General features: G+C 36.3%; 1 protein-coding gene across 3 annotated transcripts; it reads right to left on the bottom strand.

The window, feature by feature from the left end:
* Window positions 1-2,004: 2,004 nt before the first annotated feature.
* On the bottom strand, window positions 2,005-16,418 carry LOC113064240 (CSC1-like protein 1). Of its 3 annotated transcripts, XR_003278795.1 has the most exons (24): window positions 16,292-16,418; window positions 12,162-12,323; window positions 11,989-12,068; window positions 11,633-11,708; window positions 11,519-11,556; window positions 11,226-11,368; window positions 10,689-10,740; window positions 10,503-10,611; window positions 10,358-10,428; window positions 9,864-9,944; window positions 9,406-9,535; window positions 9,194-9,327; window positions 8,763-8,945; window positions 8,497-8,650; window positions 8,315-8,421; window positions 8,141-8,227; window positions 7,524-7,583; window positions 7,251-7,413; window positions 7,035-7,140; window positions 6,786-6,953; window positions 6,567-6,682; window positions 6,304-6,357; window positions 6,001-6,219; window positions 2,005-2,828 (listed from the first exon to the last, which is right to left on the bottom strand). XR_003278795.1 is itself a non-coding variant. In XM_026234905.1 (23 exons), the coding sequence occupies exons 2-23, from the start codon at window positions 12,321-12,323 to the stop codon at window positions 6,082-6,084; spliced, it is 2,412 nt and encodes an 803-aa protein (XP_026090690.1). In that variant the 5' UTR covers window positions 16,292-16,418; the 3' UTR covers window positions 4,935-6,081. The 3 variants fall into 3 exon arrangements, 2 of the variants coding, with proteins under 2 accessions (XP_026090690.1, XP_026090702.1); XM_026234905.1 differs by lacking the exon at window positions 2,005-2,828 and having other exon boundaries at window positions 4,935-6,219; XM_026234917.1 differs by lacking the exons at window positions 2,005-2,828; window positions 16,292-16,418 and adding an exon at window positions 13,482-13,527 and having other exon boundaries at window positions 4,935-6,219.
* Between the last annotated feature and the right edge of the window lie 2,880 nt (window positions 16,419-19,298).

Below are 19,298 nucleotides of genomic sequence, written 5' to 3' on the forward strand. Positions count from 1 at the left end.
TAATGCCAATGCAATAAACATTAAAGGTTGTAATGAAAGTTACATTTTTTCTCTCTCTATACACACACACACACACACACACACACACACACACAAACACAAACACACACACACACACACACACACACACACACTTGTCTGGTCAGCTATCCTTGTGGGGACTCTCCATAGGTGTAATGGTTTTTATACTGTACAGACCGTATTTTCTATCATGCTACACCAACCCTACCCTTAAACTTAACCCTCACAGGAAACTTTCTGCATTTTTAGATTTTCAAGAAACTTCATTCTGTGTAATTTATTAGCTTGTTTACCCGTGGGGACCTCAATTTAGGTCCCCACCGTGACACAAGTCCCCATGAGTCTGTGTGTATTCAGGTTTAAGTCCCCACCAGAATAGAAAAACAAGTACACACACACACACACACACACACACACACACACACACACATATATATATATATATATACATATATATATATATATACATATATATATATATATACATATATATATATATATATATATATATATATATATATATACATATATATATATATATATACATATATATATATATATACATATATATATATATATATACATATATATATATATATATATATATATATATATATATATATATATATATATAATATTTTATTTTCTTTTAATTTTGGTGATGAAATTTTAAGCTTTATGCATGGTGACTTCTAACATCTTATATTTAAGGAACTTTCTTTCTTTTTCTTTCAATGGTTCCTTTATTGGCATTGATGGTTCAATGAATAACCTCCATGAAAACTTTCCATTGCACAAAAGTTTCTTATTTTTATTTTTTTTTCTCAATGTTCTTCATAGTAAGAAAAGATGTCTTGGGTTTTGAAAATCCCTATGTAACCTTTATTTTTAAGAGCATACGTCTACTCTACAGCATAAGCTTTTACCTGCATGGTCAAACCAAGCAGCATCCGTTACAGGTGTCAAGTGTTTAGCACTGCAGCGCTCTTAAAGCAGGTCCCTGTGAGCGCTAGCAGGCTCATGTGTCTGCACTGCTGTGGGATGTGCTTCAGCGCTGTCGAGGAGCAGTTAGACACAAGGACTCTGTTGAGTTAGCGACTCACGGGAACAACACGTGCACAGACGGCCGGCCCGCCTCATTCACAGGAGATTAGTGGCCACATCACACCCGACTCTGGCTATAACTCACAAAGCCTTTGAAAGAGCGCCACCAGAGGAAGGAGAGCATGAGGAGGAGAGGAAGAGGGCGGGAAGGAAGTAATGCTGTCTGTATTTCACATCTTTGGACAGATTTGTCTCATGCTTGTCTCAGCTGGTAGAACTCAACATGACTTATTGAGAAAAAAACATAAGGCCTTATATGCACACTAACTTATGTTTAGGTTTTCACTGCTTGACCTGACTTTGACATACAGTTTGGGGTATAATGCATTATTAATTAATAATAATAATTTAATTACCCTTCCCATGAATAAGTAAGGGATTATTCTTTTTTTCTGTAATTTGATTACAGTTATGCGATTAAATACTTTATAGACTATAGAAATTATATATAAAAAATATTGGATTTAACATCAAAATGTAACATCTACTATGACAAAGTAAGCATTTCATTATTTTATTTATTGAATATGCTTTTGTCATTTTTATTAGTTTTTTTTTTTTTTTTTTTTTTTTTTAAATAGGTAAACTTATATTCGGTGAGTTGCCAAGGCATAATTTCTCTTTTTTGTTTATGCTTTTTAAATTAAAATAGATTTTTAAAATTGAATATTTTTTATTATTTGGTTTTATTTCACTTAACAAAAAACTATTTTGACAAAATCAAATGTTTTCCATTTAACATTGCTATAGCAGAAATACTCAAATTACTAATACATCTTTTATGATTAATTTGTGTACATTATTTTAGACACTTCATAAATACACTCAAAAATACATATAGATTTTTTTTACGGATGAGTGCCTTTTCTGTTTGTATATGGATACTTCCTTACTCTTTAACTTACTCTTCCATCTCTGGAACAAAACTGTATGTTTTGCAAAATACTGAAATCCCTCTTTTTACTACAGTGAAAACGAATGAGGTTGTCAAGCTCCACAAGATGCATAACAGTACTTACATGAATTACTGTACATGTGCACTGCATGTCTTCTGATAACATACTTGACATATTTCAGTATAATTAACCAGAAATATGATTCAAGCTCAAATAAATGTTCAATTTAAGTATGTTCCACACAATTTCCTCATCCAGTTTCTTCCACAGAAGAAAGTCAGCCACACTGAACGACACGATGCTGAGTAAACGATGACAGAATTTCCCCTCAAGCTAGAGATGTAGAGTTACAGACTGCAGATTTCCTGCTCCCTTAGATTCTGTTGACAATCAGATAACAGAGCAAAAGTCCCAATCTGGGAATTTTCCCTCCAATTCTTCAGTTTCATTACTCATTTCTCTGTGTCTCAATTTCTTCCCGGAGTAAACTCTGCAAACCTTAAGAGACATCTGGCAAGGAAACAAACCTTTGCTATTAGTTTTCCCTTAAAAGTTGTGTCTGGGTGAAGTGGAATAAGTTTACCCCCAGGGCTTGGCGAGGGTCTATTACTCTCGGCTCTGAGAACGGTACCTTACAGACCACCGGCATTGCCATGGGAATAATCCCCGCGAACAAAAGGGAGGGATCAGCAGGGGAAATCAATGCTGTCGGTCTTTGTGGTTGGCTGGCACAGAGATCAGTCATACGTACTCTGGGTCATCAGGTCAGAGGCTTCAATCACAGCATCAGAAAAGAGCGCAGACCATCTGAAAAGAGAAGAGAAGGAGGGAGGAGAGGAGAAAACATCTTCGTCTGTGTTACTGGAGGGATGAATTATCTTTGGAGTATTTCGAGGCACCATATACAAGTAGAACGATAATTGGTTCCTATAGTTTGAAAAACCAAACGCAGCTGGAGACGAGCCATTCAGTGTGTGTGTGTGTGAGTGAGTGTTCAATCATGTGATGTGAGTTACATGACAGAATTCACATCATTTCCAGAATCCAAGATTAAAAAAAAAAAAAAAAAAAAACTTTCTTTAAAAATCTATTTGTGTGTGCTTATTGTTGGTTTTTCTCTGTGCAAATGATCATGATAATTCCAGAGCATTTGTAAGCTTGCTCACCAGTGGATCCTCTGCAGTGAATGGGTGCCGTCAGAATGAGGGTGCAAACTGCTGATAAAAACATCACAATGATCCACAAGTAAGCCACACCACTCCAGTTTATCAATTAATATCTTGTGAAGTGAAAGACGTGTGTTTGTAAGAATCAAATCCATAATTAAGGCATATTAACTTTAAACTGTCACTTCTGACCAGAGTCCATAATTCATAACAACCCTTCCTTCTGAGAAAAAGTCCATTCACTATTATTTTCTCACATCAAAATCCACCAACATAGTTGTTTAGAACTGTTTTGGACTATTTTTGCTTATAAAATGTGTTTGATCTGTGCAGATCTCTCCTGATTCAGACTAGATTAATTTTCCATTCAAGAAAGCAATATTATGGACAAAGCACTCATATTTTGTCCAGAAGCAACGGTTTGGAGTTAAAATGTAGGATTTGTTTATTAAAAATGTACAGCTTTTTACTTTACAAGACATTGCTTGTGGATTACTGTGATGTATTTATCAGCTGTTTGGACTCCTATTCTGACGGCACCCATTCACTTCAGTGGATCCATTGGTGAGAAAGTGATGTCATGCTACATTTCTCCAAATCTTTTCCAATGAAGAAACTCAATTACAGTACATCTTGGATGAGTACATTTTCAGCAATTTTTCTGGTGAACTATTCCTTTAAGGTATCATTCTCAAACAGCAAAGAACAAGTTACATTAATAAAGTTTATATTTAGTGATTAAGTGTTAGAAATTCATTTAAATCCATATGCAGAAGCATGATAAATAATACTGCTAACGTTTGCCTTAACAAGCAAAACTAATATAAGAAACAGTTTATTTACTTAGTTTTTAAAGGTACAGTAAGGTTTTCTGGATTTGTTACAGCTGCCAACACTTGATACACATAACTAGAATGCTTCATTTGTTTGGCAGTTTTGCCACCCTGAGACCCCCAGCAAACACCATTCAGTGAAACCTGATCTGGGATTTCAGTCCATTTAAAGAAATACAGAAATGCTTTATTTGACTCACATGCATCATTTGTCTCAGGCTGCATATGGGCATTTGTGTCATTAGGACCGTGAAGCCTTCAGAGTGTTTATTGTGGTGTCTAACACTGTAAATACTGTTATTTCTGGCTCCCACAGAATGAAATGAAGTATATGACTGTGCATATGGTTTACAGTAACACCAAACATATGACCTCTACACAGTATTGTGTATTAAATATGAGATCCATCCTACTAAAATACAAACATACCAAAGAAAAAAAATCTTAAAAAGTTACAGTTTACATGTTTTGTGCAATAAAATATTTGGAAACCTAAACATGAACCCAATGAACCACCTGGCACCAATAAGAAATAACAAGAATACCATAGTAATACCACATCTTTTGTTCCCTTGTAGTACCTGTTATATATATATATATATACATATATATATATATATATATGAAACAAGTTTGACACACACACACACACACACACACACACACACACACTAATTGGATCAGTTTCTGTTCTTATGCGGTTTTGAATGCTGATCCTGGCGCTTGGAGCCGGTCACTCGAGTTTGTGGGCTGCTTATGGTGTTAAAATAAGACGATTTTGCTCAATCCTGGCTAATGAGCTGAAAACCACAGTCAGGAGAAATGTGTCAAGTGTGTGTTTGGAGGACGTTCATTCATCCATTTCCAGGAAAATCTGAGGCTTAAGAATTTGAGACTCAATGTTCGGAGGTCGAGCCGTTTAAATGATCAGACACTAAAATTCAGTTATATACTGAATATACAGAACAAACACAAACACACACAGCTGTCAAGTGTTCTCTTAATAGCTTCAATATCTTCCCCTGAATTACATCTAAAAGGAACAAATATGATGATTGTACTTGATAGAACATCTACATGAATTAAAAACTGTGTCTCCTTTGCTCTAAGAAGTTTGCCCTTTTTAAAATTGGGAAGACTTGAGTTGCTTCTGATTAATAGTTTCCAGTAAAATTAGAATTTTCTCCATGTAAACACTCCTTTGTTACTGGCGTGATCATGACATTAAGTTAAACTTTATACAAACATGGTCAGCAAGTGACCAAAACTAAAAAAAACATTTAAGACTATAAGGTTTATGCTTTGCATATTGTTTACTTCATTGTAAGAGCCTTACTGTAAATACAATCTTTGCATATTTTTCTTCTAAATTCTCTGTAATAAATTATAAAACATTGTGTTTGTGTTGAAACTGAAACATCTCTCTGCTTCAGTCTGTACTGATCTGAGAGGAACAGTGCCACCTAGTGATGATTCATTCTCTCACACAACTATACAGATGTGCTATTGAAAGGCCACTGAGCTATGAGCTCAATATATCTGCAACATCAATATATTAACGTATTTGTATAAAACGTTGCTTTAAAACAGAAAATGAGGAGTGAAAAACAATACAGAAGCTCACTTTCTCAAATCACACATACATACAAATTACAGTTATAAAGTGTGTTAAGTTGGTTCCAAAAAGGCACAAGTGTCAGTTCAAGTGGTTTGATATAATCAAGTTATATTTGTACTCCTTGGCAAGCGCTCATTGGCGAAGCTGGTTTTGTAGAAATGTTTGGACAGCGTGTTTGAATGGCAATTTAGAAAAGTGTTTAAAGTCTTTGGCGAGAAGAATTGATCCTGAAAAGCTCCTTTGGGTTTTGTGATATGGCAGTTCAAGAATAAATGTTCCCTCAGTATGTATAAAAAAATTAAAAGCTAGAAAGTGTGACTTTTTTTTCTCCCCAACTACATCCCCTACATCTTCACACTGACCTCCAACCTCAATACAGCAAGAACCATTTCCTCCAGAGGTGAAAAGGTAGTTGATTGGTCGACGTTGCCTGATTATTGTTCTTAGATATCAGAGTCTGGACACTCTTCCTCGGTGCTGAGGAAGGGCGGACTTGTGTCGGTGGTGCCGTATGTATGGTGAATGCTGCATTCATCAGATTCAGATGATGCATCTGGGTTCAAAACTTTGGGAAGATACACCTAAAAAAAGAGAGAGATTCTGGTCATCTCAAAATATATCGGGATTAAAAAAAAAAGTGTTTAATGTACAAATGTGAAACTTGCCGATACAGTTGAGCTCTGTGAACCTTTATCTGCGTCTTTATCTTCCTCCTTAACCTGAATTACAGACAATTACATTTAGCAGATGCAGATGCATTTAGCAGATGCTTTTATCCAAAGTTACTTAAAATAGAGGACCAAAAGCAATATTTCACAGAGCCAACAATATTTGAAACACAATGCCAGGTTTATTTATTCAATTAGGTTTAGATTACAACAATGCACTGTAAATTTTGCTAAAACTTTGACAGAACAAAGCAGCTTACATTGTAGTTGTGCGGGCTGAGGTTTTTGAAGTGTCCAAAGAAGGTGTAACTTAAACAGATAAAGATGGTCACACAGAGAACCACTAAAGTGAACAGTGACGTAGCTGCCTTGAAGCCTGTGGAGACACAAAATCAATAAATCTCCACTATATGACTCACATATATGAATACAACTGTCTGAGAAACACTGGTTTAATGAAGCCAGTTAGTGGACGTTACCTGTTCTGAGCACAGAGAAGAAATAAAGCCACATCAGGCATATGATTGGTGCAGCCAGCGCTTGATTGACAGCTCCCAGGTGAACCTGACGATCGAGGCGGGCGGGCAGGTACGCGAAGTACAGGTTGTGTTTGTCCACCAGGTGTTTCAGCAGCAGGTACAGCAAACCTACACACACAGCCTGTGTGTTAATGTGATGTTACATTCACTAATAGTGTGTGTGTAAGACCTTGAGGAAAGAAATCAGACCGAAGGGAACGATGACAGGGCAGGTGATGCTGTACGCCATGATAACCGTGAACACACACAGAGTCCATCCGTACATCGCTCCGTACTGAAACTCATACGCCTGATTCTACACAGAGAAACAAAGAACCAGAGATTACAAGTGTATCAGGAACACATCTCAGTAATCTGACTTATTTCCAACCTGATGTCTATACAACTCAAAAGCCACAGACGGACCTGTTTAACATATTTCCTCTCAGCAGCCGAACCTGCGAGTGCCAGACGCACAATGTAGAGCAGTAACCCTGGCAACCGCAGCAGCTCCATGCCAGAGCCCACCAGAGCCGCCGCGATCACGTAATTTACAAAGAACGCCCCCTGATCAGGTAAAAACACACACCTGAGACACAGAGAAGAGAAGATGAAGAGTCACTGGTCACAAAATCATTCGGAATAAACCATTCTGATTTGAGCAAATAAATCACCAGGGAAAATAAATAAGATACTCACTCAAACCTCAGCTTCCCCGTGGAATGCGTATCAAACAACTGGCGGAAAAACACGTCTAGACTGAGAGGAAAAAGAGCACATCTGTATCTGTACACATGCTTAGTTCGGGAACATTTTAGTTCATCATTCTTTTAATTATGAAAAATAAACAAACATGCAAACAAAATTTTTTTTAATTGTGATTGCAATATAAAATGTGTTGTTGTTTTTTCAAATCTCCAGGCTTTCTGTGATTGTAGGGCTGCATTTTTTGGTAAAAAAATTTTGTGATTATATATCTATATAATAATAACAGTAAAAATAATAATAATAATAATAACATGTTAAAACAAAATAATAAAGACTACTATTGTTATATTAAATAATAAAATGGTTTATAAATATATAAAAAAAGTATATATAATAATAATTATAATAATATGTAGAATAATAAAATTAAAACAAAATAAAAAAACAACATACTACTAATGTAAAAATTTACTGTAAAACTAAAATTTGTATCTAATAATAACAATTATAATAATAAAAACATTGAAAAATCAATAATAAATGCTACTTTTGTAATATTTTAAGGTGAAATAAAAAAACAGCATCTACTCATCATCATCAGCTCATACCTGGTGAGGCCCAGTGAGGGCAAAATCAACACCATGAAGATCAGGAAGATGTAGAGCTTGTACATCATGCTCATATTTTCGCTGGACCTTCACACACACACAGATAGAGGAGTATTTTTAATGGGCTTTTGGGTTGGTGTGTGAGTGTGTGTATATTTGAGTTTGATGGTCTACCTGGTCCAGTGGGCCTCCCCCAGTGTAGAGTAATATACTATGGTGGGCAACAGGGCTGAGAAGGTCCACAGCAGAATAGTGGGGAAGAACTGACTGATAACAGCACTCTGCAAACACAACACACTGTCTTCACACCACTGCACTTCATGAGCTCAATTCCTTACACATGTTCAGTCACATACGTTCAGATAGTAAATGGGCTTGGTGACATTAAATTTGTCCATGGTGGTGATGATGATGGAGGGCGTTGTGAGGAAGAAGAGGAGGAGAAAGAGGGCTACATTTAGCAGCGTAAAGCGTAGCCACCAACGCCACCATTTTATTGACAAATTCTCCCTGAAAAAGATGAAGAGAAGGTGAGAGGTTGATTGCTATATTCTTCTCTATAAATTAAAGAAGATTGTAATATAATAGATCCCATTCCAAAAAAATATATATTGGTACATACCAGTAGATATTGTATGGGTGAGGAGCGTAATTCACTTCCCATTTGTTCACCCTAAGTTCTGTGCTCTTAGAGGACGGCTGAGGCTCTCGGCCACACCCACACCTGATTCCCCCACCCATTACTTCTCCGGCCACGCCCCTTGCCCCGCCTCCACACTTCAGAGCATTGAAATCTTTCAGAATGCTGTGAGGAAAGAAAAGCAACACCAAATGCAATGATCAGGTTCCAGAAATAATAATTCTCTTCATTTAATTTTAACAGTAACAGCAACTAACTAAAACTAAAAAATCCAGACTAAGAAGCAGTTTTCCTTTGACTTTTCACAACAAATTTCACATTAGATTCTAGTAAAAACAAAGTGGCTAATAAGCCAGTGTAATTCTGCATAATGTTTATACATAGGCAGTTGAGTCTGAGCGTGAATCACTTACTAACTGGCCATGTACTCATTTTGCAGAGAGACAAATGCCATGCCCAGAGGATGCAGTTCTACACTCTCCTTCAGTTTATCTTCTTCCTCACGCAGAGCAGCCACCTGTGCGCTGTAGAACTCTATAGCATCAACCTACAAATAAACACACATTTTATTTATATGCCCAGAGCTTGAAAGTCAAAGGCCATCGCTGATGGGGGCAGTACTGACCTCTTCACAGCCCTTACAGCGGCGGCAGCAGCAGCACAGGTGGCTGCATGGGCGCGGGTTGATGAGCTCACGACGTCCATGGCGCTGGAAAATCTTAGTGTAGTGCTGCAGATTTTTTTCTGCCCGTTTTCTGTTACAAAATATTACAATTAAAATAACATATGATGATGATGACGACATTATGATTTTTTTTTTTTTAATTAAAAATGTTACTTGGAAAAAAAACTATTAACTGAAATATTCAAACTATTTAGTTTAGCTTGATGCACTGTCATAAAATAGCTAAGACGGAATCTTAAAAAGTACTAAACACATTTTAAAGAAAATTATAATAAAAACACATGACAGAATTATTAAAACTCCAAATATAAATAATGACTGTAATAGTATTTCAATAATACTGGCTCATATAGGTATCTATAAGATCTACGGACAACAAGTCAAACTGGCTTTCTTACCGGTTTCTGTTTATATCAATCAGTTTGGCAACATCATAACACAAGTTAACATCAGTCACTTGACAGTTAGGGTACGCCTCCCTGCAAACAGATATACAGTCAAGACACATTAAAACCTTTAAAGTAAAATATGTCATTTGTGTATTAGAGGCAGAAAAACAGAAATGCAAAAATAATTTGTTTCTAAACACATCTCCAATCTATCTTCCTTTGCTCATAAAAACAGGAAGTCCTGGAATTAAAATAAATAATGGCTATTATTTCAGTATAATCTTTATGTGTAATGTTAATCAATTCCTGTGAATGACAAGTAAATAGATGTTGCCCGATAAGTCTTTGAGACCCCACTGTCCCACCCACACACTGAAAGCTGAGCTCATGCCCTGCATGCTGAATGGAACAAATAACATGGAGATGGGAAGGAAAAGATGTCTGGATGAATGGCTAAAAATAAAGTGAACCGTATGAAGTCTTGGAAAATCATTCCCACTTACATGAAGTGAGTTTTTATGCTCTCACTACTGGCAGCAGTGGGTACAGACCTCACAAACAGGGTGTTTCTGGCCTATTGAGAAATAAACTAGGGTCAGACGGAGACCATTTATGTGTGTGTGAAAGAGAAATGGTAGGACGGCTTACTATGTCTCTCTTGGTTCCCTTCATTTTAGAAGTGTGTCGTCTCAGCAGGGCCACCGTGATCATAAGATACAGAACTGCAAATACTGTGTGCAGCCAAAGCAGCGTATCACTGCAAAGAGATCATTTAAAATACAGTTCAAATAGACACACACTGATGCATTCAGACATCTGTGCATAGATACATACCCCTGCTTAAGATTCCCTATGGTTGTTCTCCCGAAACTGTAGGGATCATTGCCTGGAACACAGAAATGACTGAGACTTTTTCCCATCAGCAGAAACTGAAGTCTAAGAAAAGAAACTTGAAAGCATTTCATAAGGTGACATCATGTGAGGTTAGAAACCACTACCGCCCTCCCAAAAACTAGGCGTCATAGGCTTAAACACAATGACTCTTACAAGCAACATTTAGCTATGTAAAAAGATGATTTTATCCAAAATAAATTATATTAAAAGTTATATTATAACTACTTTAAACAATTACAAAAAATTCAAAAGTGAAAATGAAACTTTTCCATTCAAGAGTTTGGGATCAGTAAGATTTGTAATTTTTATTCTTATAGCTGGCACAGTTCTTTCATTTTTCTCTGTCAGTGTCTCTGGTATTAGTCAAGTATCTGCTTTAGAGAAACAGGAAATGGTTTATAACCAAGCTACTGTTTGAAGGATTCTAGAGGTCGCGTTGAATTTTCCAGTGTACGTGTGTGTATGTGTGTTAGATACCCAGCAGGTTGCCGGATAGATTGACCGGCAGGATGATGGTGATGGACAGCACACAGATGATCAAGAGCATGATGACTAGGTGCTTCTGAAATGACAGATAATGTACTGCATCCACCCCACATTTCTCCTGGATCGTAGTCTCACTGCACACACACACACACACACTGGTTTCACATCAGTTTATATTAGGACTTTCCCATGCAAATTCCCCTTTTTGAGTTTAGAAAGCAGTAACAATAACAACTGGTAAAATCTGTCCAGTTGTAAACATGTAGCACCAAAACAGCACTTACTCCATATTGACAATAAAGTTGATCCAGGAGCAGCACCCCTACAGGAAATGAGGAAGATGTCAATGATGTCATGAATGATCTCATAATGAGGATGACGATGAGATCAGAATTAACCTTCTCATATTCGGGCTCCTCGACGGACATGGATGACGTCATTCTGTTGTAACGCCGTTTAGTAGCATGTCCGAACCTGCATCAACAAAAGACAGAGCTCTTCATCTCACCATCCTCACCAGTTTCAGCTTCTCTATTTAAAATGATTTCTTGAAAACTTAAAATATGGTAAAAATATACAAATACTACAACAACAAAAAAACAATCATTATACATAAATATTAAAAAATATACTTTTTTTTATAAATAATAATTTGTCTAGTGTAACGCTGCGATTTTTTGACTCACAAAAAAAAAAAAAAAATTATAACACTTAATGTTTCCATAGTGACTACTATGGTTTTCATCTCACATACCGTTCAGTCTCTGCGACAAGAGCGAGTCTCCCATGATCCCACAGTCTCCTTCTGATCACAGTGAAGACTATTAGCAGCAACTGTGGGAAGATACACAGCACCATACCAACCAATCAGATCGTACAACTCGAGCACTTCCAGCCAATCGGATCCTAACTAACTTCCAAACTTACCACGAAGAGTATGAAGTCGATCAGCAGAACGATGGGCACTCCTCCGAAATTCACCCCCTTCAGCACGGTGCTCTGTGTGGCACTGAAACAGCTGCTGTTGTCCACAGGGCTTGTGCCATTATTCACCGACACGGAGAGGCGCTCCCACCACGTGGAGGCCATCTGGAGGTCAAACAGGTACAAATTGAAAATTTTTATTTTTGCTGCTCCTGAAAAGATCTGTTTTGGTGACACACATGTCATTAGCATCTCGGATGACTATTGATTTTTTTGTTTGTCCATCTTTATTTATCCATGGAAATCAATTAAGAATTATTTTCTTATTTACAATGATGGCCTTTCAGGAAAAGAACACGATCCTGCACATGCATACACAAAATAAAATAAAATAAAATAAAACAAATAAAATAACAAGAAAATGAAAAAATATATAATAAAATTATAAAAAACACAACAAAATGAAATAAAATTATATAAAAATTGAGTAAATACAGCTAAAACAATTAAAGTAGTTGTTCAAAGCACTCATTACCAATGAAAAAAGATTAAAGGGTGGGGGGTGAAATGCTATTTCATGCATACTGAGTTTTTTACACTGTTAAAGAGTTGGATTCCCATGTTTAGGTTGTTTCAAAAATTAAGTTGTACGCTGGAACAAAAAATACTCCTTCCGGTTTGTCACAAGTTTCTGAATGTTTTTTTCGAGTATGGGTCTGTGTGACGTTAGATGGAGCGGAATTTCCTTATATGGGTCCTGAGGACACTTCTGCCGGAAGAGCGCGCGCTCCCGTATAGCAGAGCACTGAGAGCACAACAGACTTCACTGATCAGAGCGAGAGCGTCGCGAAATGTCACAGAAGTGTGTTTTTGGTTGCCAGGGCAAGACAACCCAGCACAGATTACCAAAAGAGAAAAAGCATTAAGGGACCAGTGGATGGAGTTTATTTTTACAGAGCATCAACGGAGTTGTGCAAGTGTTTTTGTTTGTTCCCTGCATTTCGAAGATGCTTGTTTTACAAACAAGCCCCAGTTTGATGCCGGATTTGCACATCGGTTATTTCTAAAGGATAATGCAGTCCCAACGAAAAAGGGTCATGATCGTGTGTTGGAACCGCATGCGGTGAGTAAAACTGCTTTAAATATCTCTGTGTGGTTAACTTAGCTATCGGCGCGTAAGCACATCAAGTAAACAGCATGCGATGTTGTCATCAAACTGCACTTTCCACATGTACAGCTTAAAAAAAAAAAAAAAAGACGACAAAGTGGAACTTAGTCATTTTCCAAAACCGCTAAGCAAATATATACAGTTTCAGTACATACCACATAGAGACGTGGTTGCTGATGCTGCTCTTGTTAAATTTCAGCCTCTGGATCTGATTCTGGATCATAAATATACACTGAATCTGACTGTTAGCCATGGTTTGTTTTGGTTGGTTTTGTCCTCACGGTAATGTCACAGCTTCCAAACGCTCTCAACGCAAAAGCCTACTGGCGCTCGTGATTCTTTAGCTCCACCCACACGTCACGCCTCCAGCCGGTCGTGTTTTTCCAGGAAAAATCGGTACAGACTATCTTTCTCTTATGAATATAATAAAACTAAAGACTTTTTGGAGATATGAAGGATGCAGTACTACTCTACAGGTACTCAAGATTAACAGGATATTGAGTGAAAACGAGCATTTCACCCCCCCTTTAAGGATGATAACAGATAAATTTCCAGCAATTTCCCTAAACTATTTATAGGCCTAGTATGACGATGCTACAGGTTGGTATTAAAAATATGTTTGAGATTAGCTGGTGTTAGTTCTAAAGCATTGTGAATTGCGTGTCAGTTTAAGGATGTGAAATGTCACATGCACTTCAGTTCAAAAACAAGAGGAAGTCTTATAACGTTATTGCATGCAAACGAAACACAATTACACAATAGTATAGATCACATGTTGCATCAGCACAAAAACGTTTTGGGGATTTAGGATTATGATAGTGCCTTAAAATGTTTTTTCCTTAAGATCCTAGATGATAGATTACTAGTGACTGTATAGATGTTAAATGTTTGAACATTATGCTTACATTAGATATAATCCATGCTAATATTAAATGCTCTAAGAATGTGATATTAAAGTAAGGATAAAAATATAGCCACTAGATCATAAAGTCATAATCTATGCCGCTCCTCCCACTGTGCCTTTAAGGGGTTGGGTCTCCCATAGATCCTCTATTACTTTTAGGTGACATCTTTCTTACTTTGTCTTTTGATGCATTGCAAAATATCAATAAATAAATAAAATCAAAATATATTTACATGAGAAGAAAAAAATTAAAAGGAAAAAAAAAGAAAAGACAAAAACATCTGTCAGTCGGCTAAAATTATTCACATTACCTTTGAATTGTTTTTTTTTCTTTCCCCAATGGCAGATATTTTCTAATTTTAATCATAAACTTAATTATGATACATTTAAAGGGTTAGTTCACCCAAATAGCAAAATTATGTCCTTAATAACTTACCCTCATGTTGTTCCAAACCCGTAAGACCTCCGTTCATCTTTGGAACACAGTTTAAGATATTTTAGATTTAGTCCGAGACCTCTCAGTCCCTCCATTGAAGCTGTGTGTACGATCTACTGTCCATGTCCAGAAAGGTAAGAAAAACATAATCAAAGTAGTCCATGTGACATCAGAGGGTCAGTTAGAATTTTTTGAAGCATCGAAAATACATTTTGGTCCAAAAATAGCAAAAACTATCACTTTATTCAGCATTGTCTTCTCTTCCGTGTGAGAGAGTTCAAAACAAAGCAGTTTGTGATATCTGGTTTGCGAACTAATCACTCGATGTAACCGGATCTTTTTGAACCAGTCCACCAAATCAAACTGAATCATTTTAAATGGCTCACATCTGCAATATGCATTAATCCACAAATGACTTAAGCTGTTAACTTTTTTTTATGTGGCTGACACTCCCTCTGAGTTCAAACAAACCAATATCCCTGAGTAATTCATGCACTCAAACAGTACACTGACTGAACTGCTGTGAAGAGAGAACTGAAGATGAACACCAAGTCGAGCGAGATAATGACTCCCTCACGGTTGAATCGAATGATTCGTCCGCGAACTGGATTTCACAAACTGCTTCGTTTTGAACTCTCTCTCACAACAGACCGGAAGACAAGACAATGCTGAATAAAGTCATAGTTTTTGCTATTTTGGACCAAAATAGATGCTTCAAAAATTCTAACTGACCCTCTGATGTCACATGGACTACTTTGAAGATGTTTTTCTTACCTTTCTGGACATGGACAGTATACCATGCTCTCGGACTAAATCTAAAATATCTTAAACTGTGTTCCAAAGATAAACGGAGGTTTCACGGGTTTGGGTGAACTATCCCTTTAACAGAAAATGAGACATATCTTAAGAAAATGTGTTTCTCAGTTAAATTAATATTGATTTAAGAATGTTTAGATACTAGGACTGAAAAATGCAATAAAATTAAGTTTTAAAAAAATCATGTTTTGTGTATCGTTGCTGCCCTATGAACTCCAACAGTATGTGTCATGAAAAACATTCAAGACACTCAGTGTCTTGGTTTGCAATAAGTCTGAACAGACTGTGAAATCAAATATTTGCAAGTGCAGAACATATTTCAGCACAGATTTTATTAAGCAACATCTCAGTAATTTCACTGAAAAATGATGCGTGACAAAAACACTTTCGCTTTCGAAGTTGTCATGTTGTCTTGTCATGATGCATTAGATGACTTACACCATACTCTCCTGTCTGTTCTGTTATCAACATTTGCATGACTGAAAACAACTTCTTCATTATGTCGAAACGATCGTTGCCAAACAGACAGACCAGAACTGGCACAACTGTCGACGGTTGAGAATAAAGCCAAAAAAGGGTAGTTAAACGGTTAACAAGCAACTAAACTAAATGTCGTTAGACTCATGAGTATAACCATGAACACACAACTAAACAAACACTAAACTGACAAATACTTCGACACGCTGCCAGTGACGTCATGGCGCTTCTACATAACAGCTGGACAAACGTACGAGTTGTTATGAGCCGAAACTTTGAGTGTTGCTTTCTCGCGATTTATAAATAAAACATGTTATGAAACAAAAACATACCTCGGTGGAATTTTTCCGCGTCTGGACTGTGCAGAACCGGTCGAGCTGTCAACTGAGAGTAAACTAAGTTAAGTTTACACTGACTCACATCCGCACATCCGCACATGCGCAGATACACCGATCTCCGCCCAACCTACCAATACACACAACTTTTTTAATATCGTTGTATATAACAGATATAATAAAATGCCCGACATTAATTCGGGAATACATGAAAATAATAAGAATCAATTATTTGAAATCAAGAAAATTAACAAAAAATAAACCAATGTAGCTATAAACAACAACAACAACAAAAATATTTCTCAAGCATAATGACTAGGCTGTATACTGGCCATTGCATTCTCTAATATGTTGTTTATAAGGTCAGTTAAATTTTCCAAACAACCATGGCGTTGAAAACAGAACAGAGTGGAATTACAAAACGTTAAAAAGTAATATATAGGCCCATAGCTAAGAAGATAAATAGGCTATAGCCTAATCATATTTCGAAGTGAACTAAATAAATAAAAAAGTGGAGTCTGTTATACAAGAAAATACTAGTTTCAGACTTTCAACGTCTAAAATTCACATTTATGTCAGTATATGACTTGCTATCTTTGTAGCCTAATTATTTAATAATTTACTAGCAATTTCTGAATATTTTCTGAAAATTATTTGTACCTCAAATTATTTTTGCTACACTGTTAAAAATAATGTCTTTTTAAAATGTATATTAGGCTAGAGTATGTTTTTACGGATTTGCTTGTGTTTTGTGTTTGTTTGATAGCTTTGTATCAATGTGTGCATTTATTTGTAATAATTTATGAAGATTCTGAGTTAAACATTACCGTCATCTATTAAGTTGTAAAAAGATTATTAGAATATGTTTACAAGAAAACTCAGCCTACTCTAATCCAACGTAGCCTATCTGTGTAATTATGAAATTTAGCAATTACAGTAAATTATTTTCAGTGTGGTGGCATAGGCTAAACAATGAATTTGTGCGAAGCAACATGCAATGCAAGCTAAATGTATTATTTATCCAACCATGTTATTAGATTGCTTTAATATGTCGAAAATATGCAAAAAATGTCCAAACAGCGTCTGATTTAATTGGTGCATCCTCACTTTTGTTTTAAATAGATTAGCTCGGCCCTGCAGGGGAGAAGAGCGAGATGAAGAGAGTCTCTGAGCCTCTACAGTGAATCCCATGTGATTGACAGGGCGGATATATCCGTGCAATATCCTCCCGCTCACGTTCTCATTGGCCTCTCCGTGGCTCCATCTGACGCGCGCATTAACCCCCGCCGCGGCTGGAGAAGGGCGACGGGGTCCTAATCAGCGGCTGATTGCGGCACGGCGCCCGGGGAGAGAGCAGCGGTGATTGGGGGTATGGAGGCTTTGATTGTTTTCAGTCAGTCTGACAGCTGAGGAATACTGTCTCTAATCAGCGTAGTCAGTCAAGACACTGGCATGATTAGCAAATGAACAGTCGAGCACACGAGCGCGCACAGCCTTGTTTAGATGATGCGCGTGTTTGGGCTACTGTAAACACGAGAAATAGAGCTTGGAGCATTAATCTGACTTACTCCTGTCTGTGCTGTGTGCGTTACAATTACTACTCAGGCTGGAGATTATTCTAGAGAAAGATGTATTAAACACTGGTTGAATTATAATAGAGCGGTAACCATTGGCCAGTTTCGTGCAGCGTTTAGAACTCTTCAATGAACGTTTCTGCATTCACCCCCACCCCCTTGTTTGTTTGTGTGTGTGTGTGTGTGTGTGTGTGTGTGTGTTTTGCCTAAAATGAAGAAAAAAAAAATAGAGCGATAAAAAAAACTAAATTAAATGCATAAATAAATAAATTGATTTATTTTTTCCAAATTATGTATTTATTTATTTTTTATTTGTTTTTGTAAAATGGTTGCATATTATTTATAGGTAACTTAAGGTTTTATATAGTTACAATAATTAAAATAAACCTTGACTGAAATTATACATACATATATTTAAAATTTTCATTGTATTATTTTAATTATATAATTTATTCATTATTAAGTAAAATTCCAAAACATTATCAGGTTTCTTTAGTTACATTTGAGAAGAAAAAAAACGAGGAAAGGAAGTCATACGGGTTTGGAATTTTTTTAATAAAAATAATAATAAATAATAATAATAAATTGTCATCATTTACTCATGTCATTCCAAACCCGTATGACTTCCTTTCCTTGTTTTTTTTTTTTTTTTTTTTTTTTTTTGTAACGATAGAAACTTGATAATCATAATAAATATCACCCAAAAATAAAAATTGTCATCATTTTTTTTTTAATTTTCATTATATATTCGAAAACATCTCCTTTTGTGCTCTGCAGGATGTTTTTCAGATTTGGAATAACATGAGGGTGAGTAAATAATGACAGAAAGTTTCTTTCTGGGTGAACTCCCAGTAGGAAAACATTGCATAACAACTAAATTTTGCATAATCAAATAATTATGCATAGTTTATGCATGCAATAATCTAAGTTGTGTGGTGCCTACTTGTACAGCTCTAATTTTCACTGGTTATGCTGTAGTATTAACTTATAAAACTAAATTGATTTGATGTTTAAAAAAAAAAACTCATGCACACAATGACTCCATGATCTCAAACTGTAATCACATCAATCGTCTGTCAGCGTTGAGCCGCTGAGTCACTCCAACCAAAGACACAATGTCACAATACCAGACACAGACACATTACAATACCAGTCAAAACAACCATGGCTTGTGTTTAAAACCTGCTATTTGCATTGCATTTAAGCAATCTGTTTAGTTGAATTCCAAGTACATATTTAATGTAAGAACAGGTCAGTTATGATTGCAAAAAGGGAAGAAGGAAGGTCAATTCTGAGAGTTTTCTCTTACCTATTTAACAAATATTTTGCACGACTATAAAGTAGCACATCAGTGTTGCATAACAGTTGAATAATCGTTAGGAGCTGCTATGATTGCACTGCATTAATAAGAACACAAGTGATTTAACTAA

The sequence above is a fragment of the Carassius auratus genome, chromosome 4, assembly GCF_003368295.1.
Source record: "Carassius auratus strain Wakin chromosome 4, ASM336829v1, whole genome shotgun sequence".
Lineage (NCBI taxonomy): Eukaryota > Metazoa > Chordata > Actinopteri > Cypriniformes > Cyprinidae > Carassius > Carassius auratus.